The sequence below is a fragment of the Callospermophilus lateralis genome, chromosome 2, assembly GCF_048772815.1.
Source record: "Callospermophilus lateralis isolate mCalLat2 chromosome 2, mCalLat2.hap1, whole genome shotgun sequence".
NCBI lineage: Eukaryota > Metazoa > Chordata > Mammalia > Rodentia > Sciuridae > Callospermophilus > Callospermophilus lateralis.
Window position 1 is genome coordinate 193,457,911 of NC_135306.1, and position 18,603 is coordinate 193,476,513.

Here is an 18,603-nt window from a genome sequence, read left to right on the forward strand (position 1 = left end):
TGAACCTCAGACCACCTCACCCAAGGCACACAAACATCTTTTTGGAGTAATATCCAGGATTTTCCTTTCTTTAGAGTCTTCTTTCCATTTATGACATTAGCTACTTCCAAGGTCCCCCATTTCATAAAGATACAGAGAAAATTCTTGAGGTTGCTTTCATGAAGATCATCATCTACTTCCCTTTTAAGACTTAACTGCCACTAGTATATGATCTAATAATACAAGCTGGATTCTAAGTCATCTCAAATGATCAACTGTACACAGATGTCTCTTATCCTGGTGTTCACAAAAGTTCCTCAAACCTATACTCTTAACAGAGTCTTCATCCAGGAGACAATTTAGGTAATCCTCAAGAATTCAGAATATATTTTTCTGTATCAAATAAAAACTTCACAAGAGTTCACAGCTCAACATAATTCAGACATTTATTATTTATTACAATGGAGAAATTTAATAAATGCATGATTACATTAATAAATTTTTCAGGTAATATAATTAGTCATCATATGAAATAAATGGAGAAAAGGAACAACGTGACAGAATTTGTTCTACTGGGACTTACAGAGAACCCAAAGATGCAGAAAATCGTATTTGCTGTGTTTTTGCTCATCTACATCATCTCTGTGGTAGGAAATGTACTCATTGTGATCACCATTACTACCAGTCCTTTGTTGGGGTCCCCTATGTACTTTTTTTTGGCCTATCTCTCCTTTATTGATGCCTGCTATGCCTCTGTCAGTACCCCTAAATTGATAGTAGATGCACTCCATGAAAAGAAGATCATCCTGTTCAATGGATGCATGACTCAAATCTTTGGGGAACATTTCTTTGGAGGCTCTGAGATAATTCTGCTTACAGTGATGGCCTATGACCGCTATGTGGCCATCTGCAAGCCCTTGCACTACACAACCATCATGAACCGACGTGCGTGTGGCCGTCTAATGGGAGTAGCATGGACAGGAGGCTTTCTCCATGCAACCATCCAGATCCTCTTCATCTTCCGACTACCCTTCTGTGGCCCTAATGTCATCGATCACTTTATGTGTGATCTGAACCCTTTGCTCAATCTTGTCTGCACTGACACCCACACTCTGGGGCTCTTTGTTGCTGCCAACAGTGGGTTCATCTGCCTGTTAAACTTCCTCCTCCTGCTGGTCTCCTACGTGGCTATCCTGCGCTCCCTGAGGACCCACAGCCTGGAGAGTAGGCGCAAAGCCCTGTCCACCTGTGTCTCCCACATCACAGTGGTTGTCCTCTTCTTTGTTCCCTGCATATTTGTGTACATGAGACCTGTAGCCACATTACCCATTGATAAAGCAGTTGCTGTATTCTACACCATGATAACTCCCATGTTAAATCCCTTAATCTATACCTTGAGAAACTCCCAGATGAAAAGTGCCATTAGAAAACTGTGTAGTAGGAGAGTTTTTTCAAGTGACAAATAGAATGCGTCTGGAACCCAACAATGATTCAACTGAGTAATATACCAAAAAGGGATTTTTTTATAATTTCAGATAAGCACATACTTATTGGATAAAGAAAAAAAATATCCATGCAGTTGATTTATAGATTCTTAACTTAAAGGAGTAGAAATTGATACAAGAAAAAATGGGAAAACCTAACCCATTGCCATTCTTTTCATATTGGGGAAATTCTACAGTACTGGTCCTTAGTATTATCAGTTTCATCCTTATATGAGGGTATATAAGCAATCACTCAATAAAAAGAATAAATGAAATAATATATATTAGGGCTGAGCTGTAATCTCTGCAATGATCTGAAGCAGTTGGTACTGCTATTATTCCTATGTTACTGGTGAAGAAACCAGCAGAAAGGGTGAGATACCAAAACTCCCAGTATTGATATTGATATTGTTGAGCCAGGAGCCAAAACATCACTGATTTCTTGGACCTTTCTTTTTCCTATACTCCCCACCAAGTAATGAAGATAAAAAGATCAGAAAATTATTACAGCTATAATTATTTTAAAAAAAATTATTCAGATGCACTTTTATTCTTAGCCCCAATTCAAGCATGAACAACAACGTGAGAACATTTTTTTTTTTTTAAAGCAGATCATCAGTCACTTAGATAAGAACTTCTCAAGTTTCATAACAAGGATGTTTAAAAATAGAAAGCATTTCAGGACTGGTTGCCCTATGAATAAAAGCAAAAGATTTATTTTCACTCTTTTGCAAGGGTGAGAAAATTATTGTCTTCTGTGTTAGGATTTACCTAGAAATCATTTTTGACTTTACTATTTAAATAAACTCTAAAAAGAAACCACTGTTTCCAACAGCTGGAATTTATTAAACAATGAACTGTATTGGAAACACACATTAGGCAAGAAAAAATATAATAATTTTTTATTAGTAACTCCTTGTATTTGTGTAGCCAAATTAATGATCACTTGTTTTCTGAAACTGTGGTATTGAACTGTGTCAGGGATATAAAAGCAATGGGCCCTTTCACCTCTGATGGGTAGTGATGAAGACTCCACCATGATTCCACACTTCCTTGTTGGCTTCAGATCTATTTTGCATTGCAGCTATAATCTGAAGTTTGCAGTTGACCCATCATAAAAGATGATGACGACTCATAGGAAAGAGCATCTGAGTGTCATATTGGAGTCTCTACTTATGAACTACACAATCATATTCCGTAAACTCCTACAACGGATTCCATGAGATAGAACAAAGCCTGGTGCACAATACATGATTCATAAATGGACCAAAGTATAAAGGATAAAAAATAAATTAACATGTGGAGAACAGGAAAAAATAGTGAGGAAGGTGAAGGAATTCCTTCCTACATTGATTGGATTTAGATTCTAATGAGAATTCTAATAGTCCATGCAGGGAAACCACATTTTTTTTTTTACTCTTGCTTAAACTGAGGAATGAGAAAGTTATTGAAGCAAATTTTCAGCATGAGAGCAAAGATTTTACCTTGATATTTCTCTGCACTCAACAAGATATCATTTCTCTTACGAATATGAGCTATCTATATTTTGTTGGCTAAACAGTTTATTTGGAGGCAACATTTTATTACTAAACACCATTAAAAAAATATAGCTTTACCAGGGAAGGATACAGTGGAGGGAGGGATGGAAAGAGGATGGCTAATGGGTACCAGTGTGGAGTGGGAGAGGAGGAATAACTATTACTGTTCTTCAGCACAGTAGGATAACTACAGCTGACAACAATTAATTCACTATTTCAGAACAGGGAGTAGAGAAGATTTGGATGTTTCTAACACAAAGAACTGATATAGGTCTGAGGTGATAGATGTGTCAGTTACCCTGATCTGACCATTACATTTTGAATGTATGTATTGAATGTCATACTGCAACCCAGACATGTGTGTAATTACTATGTGTCAATTAAAAATAAAAATATTTTTTTCAGTTTTTAAATGTTTTCATTAGTGTATTATAATTATGCATAATATTTGGATTTATTTTGATATAATTATTCAAGCATGGAGTAGAATTTTCTCCACTTTAGTCCTCAGTACTTTCTCTTTCCCTTTCTTCATTTTCTCCTTCCTTTGCTCTTCTGGTCTTCCTTCAATTTATTAATGATTTTTTTGATGCTTTATAGACATACAAAAATGTGAAATCCACTGTGGTATTTGCCTATCTATGCACAAAGCAATTTCAGATTAAATATACTGTATTCATTCCTCTGTCATTTATTAATCAACAAATATTGTGAGTGCCAAGTTTGTATCAGGCACCCAGATATTTGACAGAGGTTTGGTGATGAATAAAAAGAAACCCAGATCCTGCCTTCACAGAGAGTCTTTGCTACAACATTTCCAGAACAGGACAGAAATCACAACCCAGTGATATAAATGGGAGGATCGTGGGAAGCATATGGTGCTGTGAAAGCATGTTGAAGGGCACACAAAAACATTCTTTTGGGAATCAGGAAAGGATTCCTAAACAAACAAACAAAAACACCAACTATGGGACCCAAAGGATCAGAGTCAGGAGAGTGCACAGGCACGGGACTGAGCTGAGGGTATGCCTAGGAGAATACATAAGACAAAGGCCAGGCAGCTTAGGGTGTGCAAGAAGCTCATCAGTTCAATATGACTGTGATATGAGTGCAGATATTCACTCAACAATTATTTATTGAACACCTGTTATGTAGCAGGCACTTTGATTCATGCAGAGCTTGTCTAAGGTAAACAGCGAGACAAGAAGCTGGAGAGAGGAAAGGGACGGATCTAGATTATGGTTCTCTTGAGTGAGTTACAGCTTAATGCTAATAGCAGGACACATTGAAAGTAGTTTCAAGCTGGACACTTATACAATTCCATTTTACTTTCAGAATGATAACTCTAGCTGCAGTATTGGAAATGGATTGAAGGGGACGAGACTAGAGGCAACAGAATGGTTTGAAATTATTATAAAGATTTAGGTATAAAGATCAAAGTCTGGTGTTGCCAGTGAGGACAAGATTGGTTCATCCAGCTCCAATCCATCCACTAGGCCAGTGCACCCAGGCTCCAAGAGTGACTGGATTGCTGGGTGCAGTGACACACGCCTGTAATCCCAGTGACTCGGGAGGCTGAGGCAGGAGGATGGCAAGTTCAAAGCCAGCTTCAGCAAAAGCAAGGGCCTAAGCAACTCAGTGAGACCCTCTCTTTAAATTAAATAAACAAAATAAGGCTGGAGATGTGGTTCAGTGTGGTTGAGTGCCTGAGTTCAGTCCCCAGTACCCGCCACCTCCCCCCAAAAAGAGTGACTGGACTGTCAACAGGTCATCGGCCTGCCCTTCTTTGCACATCTGCACCAGAGAAACTGGGAGGATTATGCCCACTACTTTCAGGGCCCACCCAGTGGCCATGGAGGGGTAATAAAGGAAGGTCCCCTTGTCTCCTGCTGAGCCTGTTCTGCAGCACAATGTATACTCCAGAGCTCTCAAGGCTCCAAATGGAAACCTGACTCTTGTTGAAACCACACCCTTTCTTTCCTCTACTACAGTCCACCTCCTTTGAAGTCATTTTCATGAATGTGCCCAGCTCTAGCTCTGCACCTATGCAACTTAACCGTCAGAGTGAGAGCTCAAGAAATACGAGCTGAGCCGTAAGCAAAAGATCCTGATGTAGATGATGGTTAGAGAAAGAAGAGTCGAGCATGAAACAAGTTTCTGGTTTATATCTCTGGATAAATGAAGATGGATCAGAAGATGTGTCTTCCTTTCCAGTAAAAGAGGCCTCATCCAATCAGGCGAAGGCCTGGATAGAACAAAAGTAGTGAATAAGAAGTTCTCCATCTGCATGACATCTTTGAGCTGCAACATTAGTTTTTTTTTTTTTTTTTTTTTTTTCCTGCTTTGGGTTTGCACTGTAGTGCCATCTCTTCCTGCTAGCATATCCACTGGAACCATACCACTGACTGTTTCAGGACTTGTTCTTGGGGTGAAAATGTACCACTGGCTCTCCTAGGTCTCCAGCCAATTGTGGATCTTGGAACTTATCAGCCTCCATAACCACATGAGCCAATTTCTTATAATAAATAAAAAAGTGTGTGTGCCTATACATACATATTTTATGTTAGAGTCTGTAAACAAGTCAGGATGGCACCTGGCATTTTGCCAGAGGAAGTGGTTTGTGAAGTAATGCCAGCGAGCCATTAAGTGTGGAGATTCCTTATTGGTTGACTGCTGTATCTAGTTTATGTTAATTAAGATAAGCTGTGTGGAATGTATAAATACCTCTGTTGTCCTACAATAAAGGGCTCTTACTCCTGCTGTATCAATGTACACAAGTTGTTCGTCACCCCCCGGTTATTTTGCTGCAGCCGGACTGTGGCAATTTTATATATAAATATAAAATACATATACAGAAATATATTCTTTATAATAATAAATACTTTCCTCATATTTATTATAGTAAATCATTATGTTATTTTATTTTATTGTAATAAAATAATGTTTTAGCTATTTGAGGTCATATGTTTGTCTGTATTCTCCAGATAAATAGAACCAACGGGAGACAGCTAGGTAAGTAGATAGAGAGATAAATAGATAGATAATCTCCTATTGGTTTGTGAGCATCTCCTGTTAGTTCCATTTCTCTGGAGAATACTGACAAAGGTCCTAAGGATGTGATGGTCATTTCTATAGCCATTTTGAAAGCTAGAAAAGAAAGTCCAATTCCCAAGACTTTAGGAGTTGATTAGAAGTTCCCTGGTGAGAAGACTCCTGAATCTAATCCTAGCCTTCTTTCAAAGTATCCGGTCTCTGTGCAGTCACATACTCTGATCCCTGGAACTGAGCCTTCCTTCTCCCATCAGCTCACTAGAACCTCATATCTAGAACTGGGGAGAGGCATTGCCTTTGTGATTAGCTCTGCCCAGAAACCCTCACAATCTGTGCTTCTTCAACTCCTTCAAAACTTATGCTACAGAACCATGAGTCTGATTCAAGTGAGTGACTCATGTTTGCGATCTTTCCTTAGGAAAAATTATTTAATTTTAGGAGCCATTCCCCAAAACTATCAACCAAGTGATGTTTCACTTTTCCTTTCTCCCACTGTTCCTTTGACCAGTGAATGACATTTTTGACAAGGTTTAGAATTCATGTATAGAACAGGGAAAATTATCAGGCTGTAGTTAGAACCTTGAAATTTTTTTCTTTTTTCTTTTCAACAAGTGTTCATTAATATCTAAAATACACCAGGCCTGGTGTTATTAAATAAAAAAAGAATTACAGTAACTTTTCAGTGTTATCCACCACATCCCGCCTTAAACATATCATAAGAGGTAACTCTGTGAGAGGTCCTGCTATTAATTCTACTTTATAGCTGAAGAAATGGAAACTCATTGAATTTAAGGAGCTTAATCAAGATCAAAAGTGAGTAGGCTGGGCTGGGGTTGTGGCTCAGCAGTAGAGCACTTATCTCACATGTGTCGGGCACTGGGTTTGAGTCTCAGCACCACATATAAAAAAATGAATGACATAAAGGTCTATCAACAACTAAAAAAATTATTTAAAAAAGTGAGTAGGTGACTGAGCTAATATTGAAACCCACAAGAATCTGTCTCCATTGTTCAGATGGTATCTCTAATTTCATGATGCAAGAACCCAATCACTAAAAGAAGACCAGGTATTACTATAAAAAGGACAAAGTACCATATGAATGTATAAGGAAGGCGTGGTCTAAGCTGGGGTAGGGGTTGAGCGGTCAAGGAAGATGTCTGACCCACAGCCCAACTGTTTTCTTAAGGGAGGGATATTTAAGCTGAAACCAAAAGCTATTGTTGAAGCCCTAGAGTAGATAAATAATTGAGAGCTTGGGAATGCTAAAAAGTTTGGGAATGAAGCTGGACTATGTTATTTGGTCAACAGTGAGAAGATACATGTGGTAGTCCACCAGGTGGATTTGTAGATCTAAGATTTTATGAGCAAAATTAATCAATATCACTTTCCTAAAGGCATCTTAAAATGCATTGTAGGCTCTAATTGTAACTCTCAATGAGCTGGAAGTTACTAAATTTATTGAGCAAGTGAGAAACTAGTTACAATTGGCCTATATTTGAACATAGGGTTTAGTACTTAAGATCTACCTTCAATCTAAACTGTCATAAATGTTCTCTTACTTTGAAATAAACGACTTAATTTTTCTGAGTCTCAGTTTTCTCATCTTCAAAATGGGACTAATAATATATTTCATTGTTTTGAAGGTTAAATAAACCTGAAACTGGAGTTTGGGGATGAGACTAAATTCCCTGCTTCAGTTTTGCCATTTTTTTCTTCTGGGTTCTTGTCTCATAAATTTAAGGAATAAAATCCATGGGCAATAATGTAAGGGAAGAGAAAACAAGCAGGATTTATTTGAGGAGAGACAGAACTCCCAAGATGCAGGAATGGTTCAGAGAGCATGAAAAACCCATTTTGGTGTGCTATCTTAAGGGTTTATATGGCTTTGGGGGGTATGAGCATGGATTAAAATCTATGTTAACTGAAAAGGTATCTATGCGATTGGTTTTGTCCTGTAGCCTGAGTTTAAATCCTTCCTGTAACTCCCATCTGGATTCAACACCACCTTCCCCCTTCACCCAACTCTGGGACAAAGGAGATTGCTGGAGTGTTCTAACAGGTGAGCGTCATGGTCTTTTACTTTTGAAATAGGCCTTCATGGTGCCCATTACTATTTCCAGTAAGCTTCCTGATATGTTATTTTTGCCCTTGACTAAATCTCATTTGGGGCCCATTACCTCTGACTGCTAACTATTCTTATTCAAACCCACTATGAGACTGGAAGTTATTGCTTTTTGTCCTAATCTATAAACAAATAAACAACAACAAAAACACTGGAATATGAGGTGAAAATCCCCACTGAAAAATTGAGAATCTGTCTTCAAGAAACAAAGGAAATCTACCTTCTCAGATATTCTTCATGAATTACCTCCCACCACACATCAGCTAATATGGTCACCCTCTTCCTGGAGATGCTTCCCCTACAGGTTCCCAGTGCTAATCTCTATAGCTGCTGCTTCTGGGGTACATTCTTTCAGCTCCAGCAATGCTCCTAATGTTACCAAAGCTGGGTCCTCATTCTTGGTGCCAATCCAATAATGAAGATACGGGTTTGAGAAAAAGGAAAAAAAAAAAAAAGAAATTTTATTGCTTTGCTAATGAAGGAGAAACATGGGGGACCCCTGTCCCAGAGTCTATGATTCCACCCATCAGAAGAACAGGGGTTTTTTAAGGAGGAGATTCAGAGGACTTCTGTTCCTGAGAATAGGGAGTAGAGATTAGGAAGGAGAAGATCAGGGAGTAGAAGAACAGGGAGGAGAGGATCAGAGGGAAGATGGGGGGGGGGGGAAGGTTGGGAAGAAGAAAGCAACATGTCAGTTTTAGAGCAGCAAGTAATATTTTCAAAGCATAAAGTGAACCACTGTTTAAACTGGTGATACTTCACTGCTGATATTGGTTTTCAAACTTCTGGGTAGTTTCCACTTTTCAATATTTCTGATAGTCTTCTATCTGTACATGCTGTCTGTACATTCTGTACACATCTCCAGGTGTACATCTGCCAATTATTATTGGAGGTGAATGTAGGAGTTGAACCTATCAGTCATAGTGTAAGGGGACAAGTAGATGAGGATGGTGGGGACACAAAGTTAAGAGAATAATTCAATAAAATGAGCCCACTGTCCTGAGTGCTCCCACAGTTTCATTGCCAAAGAGCAACCTTTCTGCAGCTCTGCCTGGCCTCCGAGGACAGGATATGTCACATTCTTCAACAAACTGAGGCAGGGGGCCAAGGTCAGGCAGTCAGTGTAGATAGATAATGAATGATGGAGGTTGAGAGAAGATGGTGACTGGTTATCACACTTTCCAGCTCAATGGGTTGCTAACAGCAAATCTAAAGATTCAATTCCTGGCAAAAGGAGTTAGTGCCTAAAGATTATGCCCTGTGCTTCCTGCTCTTAGGCACATACACAGAGATTGAAAGGGGGCCAGGGTTCTCGGGTGTATGAAAAAGCAAAACACACCCACTCCTGTGAACTCCCAGCTCTGGGGCCCCTTCTCTTTAGATAAGTCTGTGGCTTTCTATTTTCTTAAATAAAACTTGTTTTCTATGCTTGCCTCAGCATTTCTTGGGTTTCTAATCTTCAACACAAGGGAAACAAGGATGCATTCCTGATCTCCAAGACCAGTATCAATAGAACATCCCTATATGTTCAAGATCACTAAATAAAGCCACATGATTCCTAAGGCTCTTTTAGCAGTACACACTTGCAGCAGCAATATATAAGAAATCCCATTGGTTCATACCCTCTATATTACAAGTAATTCTCAAATTTGTTAATTTTCAAATGTTGGTAAGGATGTGGGGAAACAGGCATACTCATATGTTGCTGGTGGGACTACAAATTAGTACAACCTCTTTGGAGCATTACGGAGAGTCCTCAAAAGACTAGGACTAGAAGCTGGGTGTGATGGTGCACTCCTGTAATGCTGGTGATTTGGGATGCTGAGGCAGGAGGATCATAAGGCCAGCCTCAGCAACTTTAGTGAGGCCCTAAGCAATTTACTGAGACCCTGTCTCAAGGAAAAAAAAAAAAAAAGACTGACGTGGTGGCACTTACCTGTAATTTCAGCAGGTTGGGAAGCAGGAGTGACTCTAGTTCAAAGCCACCCTCAGCAAAAGCAAGGTGCTAGCAACTCAGTGAGACCCTGTCCCTAAATAAAATACAAAATAGGGTTGGGGATGTGACTCAGTGGTTGAGTGCTCCTGAGTTCAATCCCTGGTACCAAAAATAAATACATATAAATAAAAAACAATAAATAAAAAGAACTTGGAATGCCAGAAAGCAAGCTTTCTGCAGCCCCCCCTGGACTGAGAGGACAGGATATGTGTCTCAGTGTTCAAGCCCCAACAAGGTCCACATTGGCCTCAGTAACTTAATGAAACCCTACTTCAAGATGATAATAATTATAATAATAAAAGCAGATGAATGGACAAAGAAAATGTGGAACATATTCACAATGGTGTTTTACTCAGCCATAAAGAAGAATGAAATTATGGCATTTGCTGGTAAAAAGATGGAATTGGAGAACATCATGTTAAGTGAAATTAATCCTGACCTAGAAAATCAAAGTCCAATGTTTTCTCTCATGTTTGGAAGCTAGAGCAATAGGGGGAAAGGTGGGGACAATTCCATGAAAATAGAAGGAAATTCAATAAAATAGAGGAAGGGAATAGAGAGGATGAGGGGAGAGATGGGCAAAGGGAGGAATGGTGAGACTAAATTGACCAAATTATGTATGTATATGAATATACAACAGCAAATGTCACCTTTCACTTTATGTATATCTATAAAGCACCACTACAAAAAAACCCCCAGATAAATAGAAAGAAAGAAGATCATTAGAGTAGAGGAATTGGTAAAGGGGAAGGCAGGAGAGGAGGTAAAAAGGAAATACTGGGGACTGAATTAGAGCAAATTATATTCAAAGCATGCACAATTATATCAGAATGAATCCCAATATTACATATAACACAATGCACTGTTAAAAACATTTCTTAAAGCAACCAAAAAAGGGAAAATATAGAATCAATTGCAACTAAATTTTTAACACATCTAAATTTATAGAAAACTGTAAAAAGCAATGGATAATATGCTATTCTAGCCACATCTAGTCAACATAGTACTAGAATTCCAACCAGAGAAATTAGAAAAGAGAAAGAAATAAAAGGCTTACAAATCAGAAATCAAAATCAGTCTGTTTGCAGAAAACATAAAACTCCCAAACTCCACCAAAACAATCCTATTAGAACTAATAAACAAATTCAGTAAAGTTGCATGATACAAAATCAACATACCCCCAAATAAGTTTTATTTCTATATACTAACAATTACTATAAGACAAATTATAGAAACTATCCCAACTAGTTACAAAAGCATCAAAAAGAATAAAATATTTTAAAATAAATTTAACTAAGAAAGTGAAAATGAGCACTGTTATGGTTTGGATGTTAGATGTCCCCCAAAAGCTCACATGTGACACAATGCGAGAAGGTTCAGAGGAGAAACAATTAGGTTGTGAAAGTCTTAACCCAATCAGTGAATTAATCCCTTGATAGGGATTAACTGAGTGGCAACTGAAGAAATGGGATGTGGTTGGAGAAGGTGGGAATTGGGGATGTGGCTTTGGAATATATATTTTTATCTGGTGAGTAGAATCTCAATCTCTCTCTCTCTCTCTCTCTCTCTCTCTCTCTCTCTCTCTCTCTCTCTCTCTCTCAATCTCTCTCTCTCCCCCTCTCTTTCCCTTCTGATCATCATGTGAGATGCTTCCCTCTACCATACTCTTCCACCATGATGGAGCTGGCTATGTAAGGAGTGAGACATCTGGAACCATGAGCTCTCAAATAAACTTTTCCTTCTCTACGATTGTTCTAGGGGGTCTTTTAGTCACAGCAATGAAAAAGCTGACTAAAACAAGCACCAAGATCTATAAATGATAAAAAGTATTAAAACCAACAAAAATAAGTGTAAAAAAATAGCACATGCCCATAGACTAGAAAAAAATAATACTCTCAAAATATTTGTAACCACCCAAAATTATCCATAGATCCAACATAATTTCTATCAAAATCTCAGTGGCATTTTTCACATTCTATTTTTGTGAAATAAATAGAATAAACAATCCTAAAACTCTCTTGGAACCATGAAAGTCCATGAATGGCCAAAGTGATCTTGAGAAAGAAAATCAAACCAGGAAGCATAATAATAGCTGATTTTAAACTACATTTTGAAGCTATAGTACTCAAAATAACATGCTACTGACATAAAAACAGACAAACCAATTTAAAAGAACAGAGAATGCACACACAAACCTGTGCACACATGGTCAACTGAACTTGGATAATAACACCAGGAGTACAAAATAGGGAAAGGAAATTCTTCAATAAGTAGTATTGGAAAAGCTGAATATTCACATGGAGAAAAAAAGAAATTGTATTCCCATTTTATACCATATACAAAAATAAGCTCAAAATGGCTTAAAGATTTAAACGTGAATCTCCTAGAAGAATACATACTCTTTGACATTGGTCTTGATATTGTTTCTTTTTTCTTTTTCTTTTTTTTTAGATAAGAACACAAAAAACACAGACAACAAAAAATCTAAAATAAGCAAGTATGACTATATCAAAGTAGCAAGTTTCCATATAGCAAAGGTAACAACAAAATTAAAAGCCAAAATAAAGAATGGAAGAAATATTTACAAACCGTGCATCTGAGAAGAAGTTATATAAAAATATCTAAGGAACTCACACAACCATATAGCAAAAAAAAAAAAAAAAAAAAAAAAAAATTAAATAATTTGATTTTAAATGGGAGAAGACCCTGAGTAGACATTTCTCAAATGAAGTCATACAAATGACAATGAGATATATTAGTGAACATCACTAATTATCACAGAAATTCAAGTCAAAACCACATTGAGATATTACTTTATATATGTTGGATTGGCCATCATCAAAAGGTTTAGGGATAACAAGTCTTGGCAAGAGTATGCAGAAAAGAGAGCTCCTGTACCCTTTTGGTGGCAATATAAATTAGAAAAACTATAATGGGAAGCCTTACTGTGGTTCCTCAGAAAATTAAGAAGAGAACTTGCATAAGACCCCACAATACCAGGTCTAGGTATGTGAGAAGGAAATGAAAGCAGAATCTCAAAGAGAGATATCTACACCCCTATTTTTATTCACAATAGCCCAAACATGATAAAACCTGTTTCCTCTGGTGAATGAATATCCGTGATTCCTCCATTTGTAACTACACAGAAGAACCTGGAGGACATTTGTGTTAAGTAAAATGTGTTAGAATCAGAAAAACAAATATTGAATCTCACTTACAAGGGGAATTTAAAATAGTCAAACTCAGAGAGGAGAATCATGGTTGACAAGGGATGGGGCAAAGGAACAGGAGCATGTTGATCTAAGAATACAATCTTTCTAGGGTGTTAGAAGGAACTGCATGGGTCACTTGAGAGATGGAGAATGTTACTTTGTGTTTGTGATCATTATAGGAAATGGGAATGTGCTAGAACGTGACTCCCTGGGAGGGATTAGAAGTAAAATTATTTATTTTTTAAAAGAAACAGTACAATCTAAAAATATTCCATTTTTTTAAAAAAAGAGTATACTCTTTCAGTTTTAAGGTCAAAAATTTCTGGGGATGTAATGTACATCATCAGTGATGATAGGTGTTAATTTGTAATCATTATACAATGTGTGCATATATCAAATCAAATCATCACATTTTACACCTTGAATATACAGTATTGTCAATTAAATATTTTAAAATGGTAAATAAATGAACAAAAGGACTGCCATAAATTATATGCCCTCACTTTCTCTGGCTCTCAAGCAAACGTTAGCGTTTATTTAGAAAAGTTGCAGTATTGATTTCAAAAAAGAAGCAGAAGCCCTTTCTGAATAGTGAATTAACAGGGAAAGTATAGCAAAGGTCCACCCGCTTGATTTACTACACCTTGCTCTTCATACGGCACCAGATTTTCTACCAACACAGGTTCAGTTAGAGGAAGGTTTAGGTTACAACTGTAGGGAATATAATTCCCCATTCAAGAATAGGATTTTTTTTTTTTCCAAACATCTCTCTCCAGAATACCAATTTTGAAGAAAATCTTTTCATCAAAGGGGATAATTAATTCCTGGGAGAGAAGGCAGAAGAAACAGAACAAGCTCCCTCAACCTTTATGGAAACCTCTTTAAATATCTATGTGGCACAAGGTGAAATGTTTTGTTATTCAAACATCCATAGCAAAATTAACCCATGGGAAGAGTGATCCATTTCCATCTGTTTCCTCCATACTGTGTGCTTCTTGCACTGCAGGACCAGAGCCATATATAGGAACCATTCTTCATGCGTTTCAAGTAAGTCCACTCTAATTGAAATCCCAGATTTTCTGTGAAGAAGTTTTTCAGTCCTAAACTAGATGGGAATATTTACACTCTTAAGAACGTTTTCAGTTTTTTCAGGCAACTTTATTTTGGTAATTGTTATATAAGAAAAGGAACATGTTTGATATGTACACTTTCTTAACAGTTATTAATTTGATATTGAAATTTCTTGGTTTTTCCTTCTTTTGGTGTGTTGGAATTAAACTCAGGGTCTTGTACATGGTAGGTGAACACTCTACCAACTGAAACTACATTCCTAGACCCAATATTAATGTGTTTGAACAAGCTCTTCTGAAGAAGCATAGCTTTAATATTGAAACTTTTTAATTCCAAGATGAGGTCAATTTGAGACGAGATTGTTTCTGAATGCCCCCAAACATCATTAGGATCTTTTAATATGACTAAGGTAAGGTTTTCAGTGGTGCTGATGCTGATTAAAGAAGGTTACTTTCTATATATAGTAATAATTATAGTTCAACACTTCAAATATAATCATAGCATCTTTCGTCCTCACCCTAATTCTTCAAAGTATAGTTGGTAAATATCAGTAACTTAGTTTGCAGCTGAAAAATTTGAGGCTCAAAGAGATTAAGCAATTTGTAGGACAAATTCTCTCTTGACATGAGACACCATGCTTTCTCTGAAACACCTGTTTAATAATCAAGACAAATAATAAGTGTTAACTTCTGTTTTTCTAATTTTTATTGATATATTATCATCATACATATATACATATATGGACATGCATATAACATGATTTGATCAATTTGATTCCCTATTAACTCCCCCTTCCCTTTGCCTCTCACCCCAACCCCCTTCCTCAATTTTGCTAGTCTCCCTTCTATTTTCATGAGGTCCTGTTTGTCATATTTTTCTCTCCAATTTCCATGTTCGAAAGAGAACACAGAAAACCTGACAGAGTCTGGCTTATTTCATTTATCATGATGTTCTCCATTCCATGCATTTTCCTGCAAATGATATAATTTCATTCTTCATTAGGCAGCATAAAACTCCACTGTATACATTTACTTCCTTTTCTTTATCCACTCATCTTTTGACAGACACTTAGGCTGGTTCTACAACTTGTCCATAGTCAATTGCACCGCTATAAACATTGGTATCATGTATTTCTATCATATACTGACTTTAATTCTTTTAGATAAGTACCAAGAAATGGTAAAGCTGGGTCATATAATGGCTCCCTTTTTAGTCTTTTGAGGAACCTCCATACTGTTTTACATAGTGGTTGTGTAAATTTACCATCCTACCAACACTGTGTTCGTGTTTCTTTCCCCCCTACATCTTTACCATCGTTGTTACTTGTAGGCTTCACCATGCTAACTAGAGTGAGATGAAATCTCAATGTAGCTTTGATTTCCATTTCCATGATTGCTAAAGGTATTAAATGTTTTTTTTTCCCAAATATTTGTTATCCACTTGCACTTCTCATTTGTCTATACAAATTTAAAAAACAATTCAAAGTTAACACCAATAGAATGTTTTCAGTTTTGGGAAGACGAGTAAATTTAAAATGAATTAAAAATTTTAGCAATTGGTTATTCGTGACAATGGAGAAATAGATTTTGGCAAATATATGTTGAAATGATAATATAGCAGAGTTCTAGGATGAAAAACAAAAATAGTATATTTAAACAAGTTTTGACTGCGTAAGAGGTGCTAGCCAGAGAAAATTTAAGATTACAGCCAATAAAGTAGTACATTTCTTTGGAAGACTATGTATCAAAAATTGTAGAGATAATACAACATGCAGTACTAACTCTTTAGGTGTAACTGCTTAGGAATTCACACTCATTGAAATATTAGCTCTTCAGAAGTAAAGATTTTTTTTTTTTTCCCCCAGTAGATCTGGAACATGGAAGTTCCTCAAAAAATATTTGTTGAACCAATATAAATGAATTATAGTAAATTCAGTAATTAAGCAAAAAGAAGACTAGTCATAGGATTTAAAAATTTAAATATACTTCATACACACAAAAGACAGAAATATGAATATTAAATGGCATCGAGTAGCTGATTAGTCCAAGTAAAAACATGGAGAGCTCTTCCTCCTGTGGATGACATCAGTGTCTGTGGTTTCTGTGAGAGCAATATTGGAAATGATTCTCCCGGAACTTATTCCATGGTTGAATATTTCTGTTTATTGCTCTACCATCAATTCTTCTTATCTCCTAGGTATAAACTTATTCATATAAATAAACGAAATTCCTATGTGCATCTGCAGCTCTGTGGTGAGTGTTCACATATATGCTCTTTTGATCAATTTTCACAACAAACCATATTGTGATACTATCATTCTCACTTTATAAATGAGGAAACAAGGATGTGAGGTGCCAGGAAATAAACCACAGGTAAAAGAAGTGGAGTGGAAAACACCGTGATTCCAACCCAATGTGCTTCTGATTCTAAATCTGATGTACTCAACTACCATTGTCATTTTAAACATTTTGCCAGAGTCAGGTTCCCACGCTTTGGAGAAGTGTGAAGAAGAAAGAGCTGAGACTGAGGGAGAGACCAAGATAAAGGAGACTTTAATGCATGTGAAACTACACTTTTCCTAATATCTGGGATTTCAAAGATGTCATTACCTATGTAGGTATCAGTGTGACTGTTATGAAATTGCTTCATAAAACATTTCACTGATGTAGTGGTAAAGTAATCATAATTATAATGATCGTATAAAATGGAGATTATGAATTTAAAATCATTTATTATCTCACAATTGTATATGAACTAGGTTAAGAATATGGAGGAAAAAAAATTAAGAATTATCTAAGCTCCACTAAGACTTTTGTGAACTTCTTGATTTTAGATGTGTTGTTAAATTTCTCTATGCTTCTATTTTCTAATATGTCAAGTTAAGCATAAAATGATAGTAGTAGTTAATTGAATTTGTATTAAACATTAAGTCAGCAAATGTCAGCAAAAACCATTTAAAATACTCTACCTTTTAATAAGTTTAGTTCATATTATCATTATAACTATTAATGGTATAAGATTAATATACTATTATTGTAATTATCATTGTGTTAATGCCATGATCAATGTTTATTTTCATCTCAAGAGAAACCTATCAGAATTCACAACTCAGTAGAATCCAAACATTTATTATTTATCAGAATGATGAAGTGCAGTAAATTTTAAGATTGCTTTGATAACTTTTTTTTCAGATAATGTAATTAATTTTCACATGAAGTACATGGAGAATAGGAGCAACGTGACAGAGTTTATTCTACTGGGACTTACAGAGAACCCAAAGATGCAGAAAATCGTATTTGCTGTGTTTTTGCTCATCTACATCATCTCTGTGGTAGGAAATGTGCTCATTGTGGTCACCATAGCTGCCAGCCCATTGTTAGGGTCTCCTATGTACTTTTTCTTGGCCTATCTCTCCTTTATTGATGCCTGCTATTCTTCTGTCAATACCCCTAAACTGGTCATAGATTCACTCCATGAAAAGAAGACCATCCTATTCAATGGATGTATGACTCAAATCTTTGGGGAACATTTCTTTGGAGGTGCAGAGGGCATCCTGCTTACTGTGATGGCCTATGACCGCTATGTGGCCATCTGCAAGCCCTTGCACTATACAACCATCATGAACAGAAGGGTATGTGGCCTGCTTGTAGGAATAGTGTGGGTGGGAGGCTTTCTCCATGCAACCATCCAGATCCTCTTCATCTTCCGACTACCCTTCTGTGGCCCTAATGTCATTGATCACTTTATGTGTGATCTAAACCCTTTGCTCAATCTGGCCTGCACTGATACCCACACTCTGGGGCTCTTTGTTGCTGCCAACAGTGGGTTCATCTGCCTGTTAAACTTCCTCCTCCTGCTGGTCTCCTATGTGGTCATCCTGCGCTCCCTGAGGACCCACAGCCTGGAGGGTAGGCGCAAGGCCTTGTCCACCTGTGTCTCCCACATCACAGTGGTTGTCCTGTTCTTTGTTCCCTGTATATTTGTGTACATGAGACCTGCAGCCAATTTACCCATTGATAAAGCAGTTGCTGTATTCTACACTATCATAACTCCATTGTTAAATCCTTTAATCTATACCTTGAGAAATGCACAGATGAAAATTGCCATCATAAAATTATGTGGGTGGAAAGATATTGCAGGTGAGAAATAG

The 18,603-nt window shown here is 37.0% G+C and overlaps 2 protein-coding genes across 3 annotated transcripts; both read left to right on the plus strand.

The window, feature by feature from the left end:
- The first annotated feature begins 457 nt into the window (after positions 1-457).
- On the plus strand, positions 458-1,445 carry LOC143391635 (olfactory receptor 4C46-like). 2 transcript variants are annotated; one of them, XM_076844393.1, is made up of 2 exons: positions 458-469; positions 531-1,445. In XM_076844393.1, the coding sequence occupies exons 1-2, from the start codon at positions 458-460 to the stop codon at positions 1,443-1,445; spliced, it is 927 nt and encodes a 308-aa protein (XP_076700508.1). The 2 variants fall into 2 exon arrangements, with proteins under 2 accessions (XP_076700508.1, XP_076700509.1); XM_076844394.1 differs by lacking the exon at positions 458-469 and having other exon boundaries at positions 501-1,445.
- A 16,219-nt stretch (positions 1,446-17,664) lies between these two features.
- On the plus strand, positions 17,665-18,603 carry LOC143391636 (olfactory receptor 4C46-like). Its single transcript, XM_076844395.2, has one exon. The coding sequence runs from the start codon at positions 17,665-17,667 to the stop codon at positions 18,601-18,603; it is 939 nt and encodes a 312-aa protein (XP_076700510.1).

Excerpts from the sequence above, each read along its gene's own strand:
- LOC143391635 (XM_076844394.1), top strand. The coding sequence starts at position 516 with ATGGAGAAAAGGAACAACGTGACAGAATTTGTTCTACTGGGACTTACA.
- LOC143391636 (XM_076844395.2), top strand. The coding sequence starts at position 17,665 with ATGAAGTACATGGAGAATAGGAGCAACGTGACAGAGTTTATTCTACTG.